Below are 9,861 nucleotides of genomic sequence, written 5' to 3'. Positions count from 1 at the left end.
TTTTTTTTTTTTTTTTTACTGGAAAACCATCAGCAGAGAGAGATCAGAAGTGGAGCAAACGATCCCGCCCTCTCAAACACTTGATTCCCGTGTTTTTCACTGTAAATCCGCAATGAAGTCATCAACGCTGATATAAGAGTGGATGTGGAATTTCCAGCTTTCTGGCTGCTCATGAATGAATCTCTGCGCCCCAGATTCCTTCAAGGCTTAGGGATCTCAAACACCGGCCTCTGCTTTTTTTTTTTTTAGTTTGTTATATTTTTTATAGCGATGATACAAATATTTTTCTTTTTTCTCAGCAAATGTCCCCTCAGGAGCCCATCTTCGGCTGATAACTCCCACTGCCATTCAATCCATTTCAGACAGACCTCTGTTTTCTTCAGTCTCCCTTTCTCAATTACTCTTGTTTAAAAATAGATATTTAGGTTTATTAATCGAACTGACTGCAATTGAGCGTCAAACAAACAGAAGAACATTAGAGGACGAGAGGGAGAGAAATTTTAAAAWATATATATATTTCCTCTTAAAATGACGGCATGTGAATCATCAGGCTACACCGGGGCTTCTTCCAAAATCTCTCACATTTTATTTTATTCAGGAAGGCTCTCAGCAACCTTATTGGTGATATCCTGTGCCAAAAAATTCAGTCCTGTCTTCGATCAATAGATGCGGGTGTCCGTCTTTTTTAAGGAGGGTTTGACCAACAAAACAAAAAAAAAATAGAAAAGGAAAAAGGCCCCTAGTCCGTCCTTTTTCTCTCCGTAGCGTTAATTTGTGTTTCTCCTCACATCGGAAATCTTCTCCGGCCGAGCACAGGCAGCTCTCGGCAGCTGGCTGTCCGTCTCCGTGACCAAATATCCGGACGATATTTGTGGAAATCCTCCGCTGTGTCCCCCGTTTTGGCGCAAGCAGCAGCAGGAGCACAGTCCGCTGTCAAGTCTCTCTCCTTTTTGTATTCCCTTTGAATCCGTACGGCAGATAATGGTTACATGTGCATGATACATGAACATACCGCGGTGGGGTTTTTTTCACTCACTTCATCCAAACGGAGGCAGGCAGTTGCTTTCGGCGCCGATAGCCCGCGGCCGCTCCGTTGAACCGGTCTGGTAAGTGAGAGTTGCTCCGTTCGCGGTGTTTCTCTGAATAATTTTTGCCCCCGTTTTTTTTTCTCAGAGAATTGTACATTGAGATAGATAGCGCTGAAGAGGTGGGGTGGGGCAAACGGCTCTCACGGAACCCTGGGAATGAAGAAGCGCTGTCAAGTTTTCCATGACAACCGACTTTTTTTCCGGTTGAACCTTTTAAAATAAAAGCAAAAAAAAAAAAAAAAACACCACCACTGCGTTTGCGTTTTTTTTTAACTTGAAGACATTTGTCATGCCTGCAAATATCTTCAAGTCTAGTGGTATATTTTATTCCCTTCATTTTGTGCTTCATATTTGTCAGCTGAACAGAAAACACGTTCTTTAAAGATTTTCATATTTAGGAGATGTTCTAAAAAAACCTAACAGTTTAAATCCTAGTGTCAGAAAAATAAAGTTTAGAGATTTTTTTATTTTGTTTTTAAGAAAACAAATAAAAAACTACCCCTACCCCCATTCCAAATGTAAACTTTGTTGTTGTTTTGCTTTGTTATGTAAAGACTGTTTTATCAAAGTCTGAGAGGAAAAAAAATCAGCAACAGCATTGTCTCTGATTCTTCTTCTTCTTATTATTATTATTAGTAGTAGTATTTTTCATCAAAAGTCAATTCTAGCCTAAGGTAACTGATGTGTTTACAGTACTTATATTACTTATATATTCACAAAGTTGAAACCAACAGTTTTGAGTCATTTCAATAAAAAACACATCAACTCGTAATGATAGAACAAAAAACAATTTGATTTGGATTTAATGTCTACAAAACATGTCAAAGATCCTGCTCAGTTTGAGTCATAATTCTCAAATTTTGGTACAAGTAGGCTGGTGTAATTGTGATATACAACTAATAAAAGCACCCAGAGCCATTAAGAGTTGTTCAAGCACTAGAACCTTTCTGTTTACAAACATTTACAATTACATTGGCTACCACTGTATAAAAGAAACATTAGAAATGTTTACTTCAGCATTGTTATGAAATAAGTTGTTCCCCAGAAGTATGTTTTTTGTGGAGCACAAAGAGTTGACCTCTTAATTTAAGTGCTGTCAATAAATTATTCTCTTCTAATCTCTCCTTTTTTTTTTTTTTTTTTTTTTTTTTTGAGTGAGAGGTTTGATGCTTTTAATTTGAATGGMAAACCCGGGTACTGCTGATTTCCGTTTTACTGCTGCTTGACTAAGGTCTTTAAAGCAGCGTCGGTCTTTGGTTGGGTCACATGATTGCCCGGAGCGTCAAGAAGCAGAGGTACAGAAGGGGAGAGGCGCCCTCTTTGAAGCAAAAATGATTATCAGCCTGCCCATCCTCCATGAATAACTGAAAGATTATTGATTAGGTTATAAAAAAAACACTCCAAACACATAAAAAAAAGATTATGTTGTATGTAGAATAATAGCTGTAACTTTTAAGCAATTGCAGCTTTAGAAAGTTGGCCAAAAGCTTTGCTTTGGATTTGAAAAATCACACAAGAGACCATATTACTAATATGAAGGTGGAATATATATGAGCAWTTAGTTTCAATAAAACTCGCACTTGAAACAGTTTTCTTTTAGTCTTAGGTTTGTTGTGCAAAGTGTAAACCAATCACCATAAAATTAGCAATAGATTAATTACTCAATAGATTAGTTCTTTAACTAGAAAATTCCTGAAGAAATTTAACCATGGCCTGCCAAAGTGTGCCCATCGGGTTATGATCAAGCATTCTGATTGTTAAAATTAGCATTAATGCTAAAGAAAGCTGCAATTTAGTCAATAACCTGTGGAGAGTCATAAGCATGTTGATTAAGCTGTTCTTATACCATTCAGTATGTTGCACAAGCTAAATTTAGCAAAAATTTCAGCAACTCCTTTAGTGCCTCTTTACATCTCAGACTAGTGTCTTCAAAAAAATTCAATCCAATTCAATTAAATTAWATTCAAAAATGCTTTACTGATTAAAAAGGGAAATTAAATAATTCTCATCCATTTTCTAATATCACAGTTYTCTCACATTGTTCCTGGAAGGCATCRGTAACAATTATTCCCATTATTGATAGCTGCCTTGATTGTGTAAATATACCATGTAATTTTTGTTGCCCTTCTTCTGACTGGTACCTTTGACTAAAGAGATCATATTGATCATCTTGATCTGCTAACTATGACTTTAGCTAATGGATGTAAATGAACAAATCCCTGGAAAATGAGATCAACTAATCAAAATCAGAGAACTCTACGTTAAAAAATTTGAACTATCTCTTTGAAATGACTAACGACTGGGCAGCTCTAAAATAATGTGTACCAAAATAAGAAGCCACCATCAATAATGCTCTTTTTTTTTGTACCAGAGCAGATGATTTACAAGATAGAATAACGGTATCGTTAACTTTTATCTGTCTCCCACAGACTTGTCCATTTTCACTTTTAAGGTGAGTTGCATCCTCCAACTTTCCAATGAGATTCCTTGAAAGAAATTTAGATATCACAGCAGTGCAGCATCCTTTGTCACCTGGTAGTGATCCTTTGTCACCTGGTAGTGATCGAGGTATTTAAATGAATCATGCCCTTTAAATCTGACATGCACACACATGCACACTCATACACAGTAGACAAACTGGCAAACACACAAACAAACTCCCCTCCATAAATGCGTCAAAAGGCTCAGGGCAAAACACATAAAGGTCATCAGTGAAAACTAAATGCTGCTGTGGCTCTCTAATGAACCCCAATAGACAACAGAGGGTGGAACTAATGACTGGAATCAGAGAAGTTACAAGATGAATCCCAGGATTTAAACTGGTCATCTCACTTCAGCTCAATTCAGAGCAATACATTTTTTTTCTCTCAGTCAGGTGAATTTGGTTCAGATAGTTTTTTTCATCATGGCAGTGTTTCTCAGATGGAGAAATATTTCAGAAATAAGAACTAAACGTCATGCAAGCTCTTCACCATGATAGATGTCAAGGATAGCTCTAAAAACAGGACAAATACATTTCAGTCTGCTGTGGAAAAGCTTTCCCCTCTTCTGACTTATTCTGTTTTTACTATTTTTTGTCACACTTAAATATTTCAGAGGATCAAACAAATTTTAATCTTAGCCAATGATAATTTAAGTAAATGGACAAAACAGTTTCCAAATGATAATTAAATGTATTAATGAATTTGTAGCAAGGCACAGACAGTAAAGTTAAAAAAATACTCTAGAACTTTAAAGATAATCAGTTTAACTTGAAATATGAATTTAAAATTATATAAAGACTMTCAGGTGTGAACTTGTAAAGTGTCATAGCCGCCTTTATCCTCTAGATGGTAGCATCCGTCATAATCTGACCATTTATTATCAGCACTAGGCCATAGAGAAGTACATGAAGTTCCTTTTTAGTGTTTTTGAATAGAAACTTCGTTATTTTATTTAGAATACATAATTTATATATTCACAGTTTTCAATGAATACTTCTGTACCACATAATCTATTTTGTAAAGACMCCAAACTGATTAATCCCATAGGTTTACAGGCCCCGTGTCCTCTTAAAGGTTTTAAAGCTTGAGCAGCTTAATAAGTACAAACATATAATGTATTAAATAAATTAATAAAAAAACAACAACTTAAAAACCAATCTAAAATCAACCTGCAAGACTGCTGCTCCTTGAAAAATCACAAAAAACTTAGACTTAGACTTTTGCACAGCAGAATATTTAGTTTTCATTGTGAATTCTGGGTCTTTCGCATTTTTTTAAACAGAGGACTTCCTYATGTCACTGATGACATCACTTCTGGCCCCATATATAAGACAGATGAGAGCACTGAGGACTATCTCGGACCCTCAGCTGTTCTGTGGACTGTCTCTCGATCACCATGCGTGAAATTGTACATCTGCAAATTGGACAATGCGGCAACCAGATCGGCTCCAAGGTAAAACAAAGAAATGATTATTAACTTATCACCTCCATAAAATGTGATATATATCAAATGACCTRCATCAAAAACTCTTGGTTAGTTGTGGGAACATGATTAATTGGTAGAGTTAAAAGAATAATAATTACTGTTAATACATTTTGTGAAACCATGTTTAAAGTAGTCCAAAACTGCGTGTATTTTTTATTCTTGTGGTGAATATTTTGAGTTGTGCGCTGTCACTCACTGTGAGTGACACAGAGTGTTCCTTGTCAAGCTCTTAGTTGAAAGATAAGGACCAAAGTAGAACTGACATGGGTGGGACATTTTTATCATGGCTACCACAAAATAAGAGTGGGGAAGAACAAAATGATAAAAATGGTAACACATCCTGCTTTTTGACATTTTAGGCTGTAGTAGTCTTCAAAGAGTCAGGTTACCTCCAGTTTAAAATGCATTTTACATTATGTACACTCAATATTCTGTATCTAGCTTATATAAAAGCATGAGACAAATAGATAATTGCTTGCTCCGGCTCAATAATACGCAGCATGTTGTCTAACATGCTGCGCAAAACTTTTAAAGAATCTTGATTTCCCATTACTTTGMATCTTATGAGTTTTTTTTAACTGAAATGATTGATAGCCAAAATACTAAGAACTTTTAAGAGACTTAAGGAGAAACTTGGTATTTGGAAGGAAAATAGGAAGAAATGGGGAACAAGTCAAGACTTTTTGTAGATGGATACTGACTAGATGATTTATTAATAGGCACATAAAAATAATCTCCTTAAGTGCAATACAATACTGTCACATTTTAAAATGAAAGTGGAGCTCAACTATAAAGAGAATCTTTTAGGAAACAACTTACTATGGGTGTTGTATTGATAATTTTCTTCTGTTTTAGTTCTGGGAAGTAATCAGTGAAGAACATGGCATAAATGCAACAGGCCTCTACGAAGGAGACAGCAATACACAACTGGAGAGGCTCAACGTCTACTTTAATGAGGCACACGGTACCAGAAGAGTTCATTTGCTTGCTCAGACTTATTCAAATACTTAACCACAAATATTGTGTATTGAGCTCAGCTGTTTGTGACTTATTTTGATTTTTTTAGCATAGAACTGGGCATTAAATCACTGAAAGGTATTGGTTGAAATTGCCCATTCCCAGCTTTGTTTTCAAAACTTATTGGTTCTGTTTGTAGGTGGTAAATATGTCCCCAGGGCGTTGCTTGTGGACCTGGAGCCCGGCACTATGGACAGTGTCAGAGGAAGTCGCATTGGTGCTCTTTTCAGACCAGACAATTTCATCCACGGTGAGCCCAACTGAGAAGAAAAACACAATATTCATGTTATTGAATTCTTCATGATGGTGGCGATGGTGGCAGGAGTTTGTCCTGCAATCGGTTGCTAGTTTGATCTCCACTCTGTCTGCCTCTGTCATCGTGTCTTTGGGCAAAACACTAAAATTGTTTTGCCTAAGGGTGGTGGTCAGAAGGTTCAGAGGTGTAGAGACATCATTTAAGCCTGTCTGTTTAATTGGAGTAATTTCTGTAGAAATAAGTTATTGATTTGTAATCTACATATTGTGGATAAATAACCTAACTTCTATAAATCTGGTGGTGCAGGGAACTCAGGAGCTGGAAACAACTGGGCAAAGGGCCACTACACAGAGGGAGCGGAGTTGGTGGAGTATGTCATGGACCGGGTCAGGAACGAGAGTGAAAGCTGTGATTGCCTCCAAGGCTTTCAGCTGGTTCACTCGCTGGGGGGAGGCACAGGCTCCGGCATGGGTACCCTCCTCATCAATAAGATAAGAGAGGACTACCCAGACCGTATCATGAATACCTTTAGCATCATGCCTTCTCCTAAAGTCTCAGACACAGTGGTGGAGCCTTATAATGCTACACTCTCGGTGCAYCAGCTCTTAGAAAACACAGACGAGACTTTCTGCATTGACAACGAGGCCCTTTACGACATCTGTTTCCGTACCCTAAAACTGACCACACCAACTTATGGGGATCTCAACCACTTGGTCTCCTTGACTATGAGCGGTGTCACAACCTCTCTCAGATTTCCAGGACAGCTCAATGCTGACCTGAGGAAGTTGGCTGTCAACATGGTGCCCTTCCCCCGTCTCCACTTCTTCATGCCAGGCTTCGCCCCACTGACACCTCGGGGTAGCCAGCAGTACAGAGCTCTCACTGTACCTGAACTTACCCAGCAGATGTTCGACGCTCGCAACATGATGGCGGCATGTGACCCACGGCGAGGGCGCTACCTCACAGTAGCTGGTGTTTTTCGAGGTAGGATGTCCACCAAAGAGGTGGATGAGCAGATGCTCGCAATGCAACAGAAAAACAGTGCTTACTTTGTTGATTGGATCCCCCATAATGTGAAGGTGGCTGTGTGTGATATCCCTCCTCGAGGTCTAAAAATGGCTTCCACATTCATTGGAAACAACACAGCAATTCAGGAGATATTCCGTCGGGTGGGCGAGCAGTTCTCCCTCATGTTCAGACGGAAGGCGTTCCTCCACTGGTACACAGGAGAGGGTATGGATGAAATGGAGTTCACAGAAGCTGAGAGTAACCTCAACGACCTGGTGGCAGAGTACCAGCAGTACCAAGATGCAACTGCTGATCTAGATTGGGAAGCAGAAGAAGAAGACGAGGAGGAAGGACCCTCGTCTGCAAGGATCACAAAGGTTCAGTCTCGGACGGAAACCAAACTGGAAACAGTGGTAGAAACCAACAAAGAAACTGTAGATGAGTAGTGTGGATGGGGTATACAGCTTCAGACATAAGGACTCTTTGGGCAGGAATTGAGATGATGTATGTATAGTGAATTTCTTTGGAAACAATTTTTTTATTTTAACCTGTTTTACTTGTATTTTTTTTTWGTCATTTTATTTTTATTTTTACCTTTTACTGGATTCAGGGCTTTGATGGCTATGTTTTGGGCTTTTGATCTTTTGAAAAAATCTTTCAGCACTTATTTGAAATAAATATCTTAGACATGTAATGCCAACAGCAGACCCATGATTAACTAGGCAGATTTGCCTTTTAGATGGCCTGCGAATGCTTCAGATGTATATAGAGGGTGATTTAAAGGAGRCTTCTGTGAGGGGAATCTCAGCCCAGGCTCCTCCAGAAGACAGATAGGTCATAGTATTAAAAAAAATATAATCACAAGGTTGACTAATAGAGGACTAATAGACAAACCTTTTAATAACATGACAATTAGCCACGGTTGTAAGCATGCAATTTAAAGCTATGTTTACATTTACTACTGCTTCTTTGCATATTTGTTTYRAGATTTAACAAGTCAATTTACACACTAATTACTCTAATTACTGCTGGGATTTTATTTTACCCCACTAAAYTAATCTAAGAGTAATTTATATCCATGCAGTCTGGATTCCTCATGCACGTGTTCATTATGCCTCTCTTTTAAAAAGCTTTTTAGCCATACACAAATTGTATTCGTAACATAAACAATTCTTTGGAAAGAGGGAAATGGTGCCACACCCAGAAACAGTCCTTTCATAACTGCCCCTTATGTGGAACTCCAGTTGTATAATTGCATAGCTAGAGCTAATTAATGCTAAGCACTTACTTTTATTATTGCATAAACTGTTGGAAACTGAGTTGGGAGATTGAAAGAGCAATAAAAATTTCAGTGATCTTGTCAGCAAAATGAATAAGCTTTAATTYAGCATGTTGCAGTTTGCATTTCTGTTTCTCACAGGTGAAGTCATTCTGCAAAGCAATAAGCCATAGTGAAACATTATATAATAAGTATACCATTCATCCTGTTTGTAGTCTGAAATGTCATGATGTCTAGTGGTGCACATCATGTTACAGTTTATAGTAAACAACTACTCCATGGGTGCAGTAGAGGTCAAAGCAGAAAACCAATAAGATTCTATCCAGCTATTTGTTCTTGTATAAATGTCTTTGTGTTTGTGGTACTWTTGTAAAATGAAACCCGTGGCTCACTGATTCAGAATAATGATTATAATATGTATTAGTTTATGAAGAGTGAATAATATAGCATTCTTTCTTCTCATTCCAGGGGCTGTATTATATTTTAATGCATTTATTTAAAAAAAACTATTAAGTGGAAAAAAGAAGCATGCATTGTGGGTATGTTAGACTATGTCAGCCCTGTATGCAAAAGTACTTTTTAAATAATGCAGACCATGTTTTTGTATTTTTAAACAAATGTTCTAGTTGATTTATTTCTCTTTGAAATATTGAATTTATTTGTACATGTCTAAATKAAATATATTTTCAGCATTTCTGTGTAATCCATAACTTTAAACAATGTTTCGTTTTTGTGTATGATAAAAGGAACATGTATTAAAAGCTTTTTCAAAACCTTGTCCCTTGACAGGAGGTTTAATTAATTGAAGTTGAACTGAGGCAAACTGTGGCACTGGAAAGTACTCTGATACCACGCTAACCGTGATACTGTTCAAGGCTGTCAGACTGTTTCCTCCCACTTCTGGTGCCCTGCGATTACACATAACTTGGACAGAGCGTGTTCACTTCTAGATAAGCACACTTGACTTTCAGATGCCCCTGCACTCTGCAGTAAAGTTGACTGAACTCTTGTACAGTACTGTGACAAATTAGAGAATATGTGTAATATAGGTTACGGTGCCAACAGACATATCAAAGTTCTTTTTCAGGACAGGTTATAAGGTCAAGAGAAGGTCAAGCAGCAACATATATAACGTAAAATTTATATTTTTAGTTTAAGTGTTCAGACAGACATGAGGAGTATTTAAATGTTTACAATAATAGAGGAAAATATAAATTTATTTATAGAACTTAAGTAAAAGTATT

The 9,861-nt window shown here is 37.5% G+C and overlaps 1 protein-coding gene and 1 long non-coding RNA gene across 2 annotated transcripts; one reads left to right on the top strand and one right to left on the bottom strand.

The window, feature by feature from the left end:
• LOC103464383 (uncharacterized) lies at nucleotides 1–1,282 on the bottom strand. The gene is made up of 2 exons (XR_533647.2): nucleotides 1,037–1,282; nucleotides 1–959 (listed from the first exon to the last, which is right to left on the bottom strand). It is a non-coding gene; the product is annotated as an uncharacterized LOC103464383 (long non-coding RNA).
• Nucleotides 1,283–4,932: 3,650 nt separating this feature from the next.
• LOC103464382 (tubulin beta chain-like) lies at nucleotides 4,933–9,390 on the top strand. Its single transcript, XM_008408434.1, has 4 exons — nucleotides 4,933–5,024; nucleotides 5,913–6,021; nucleotides 6,214–6,324; nucleotides 6,637–9,390. The coding sequence occupies exons 1-4, from the start codon at nucleotides 4,968–4,970 to the stop codon at nucleotides 7,782–7,784; spliced, it is 1,425 nt and encodes a 474-aa protein (XP_008406656.1). The 5' UTR covers nucleotides 4,933–4,967; the 3' UTR covers nucleotides 7,785–9,390.
• Nucleotides 9,391–9,861: the final 471 nt, after the last annotated feature.

Source organism: Poecilia reticulata, linkage group LG5 (assembly GCF_000633615.1).
Source record: "Poecilia reticulata strain Guanapo linkage group LG5, Guppy_female_1.0+MT, whole genome shotgun sequence".
NCBI classification, from domain to species: Eukaryota; Metazoa; Chordata; class Actinopteri; order Cyprinodontiformes; family Poeciliidae; genus Poecilia; species Poecilia reticulata.
This window is presented reverse-complemented; position numbering and strand designations above follow the sequence as displayed.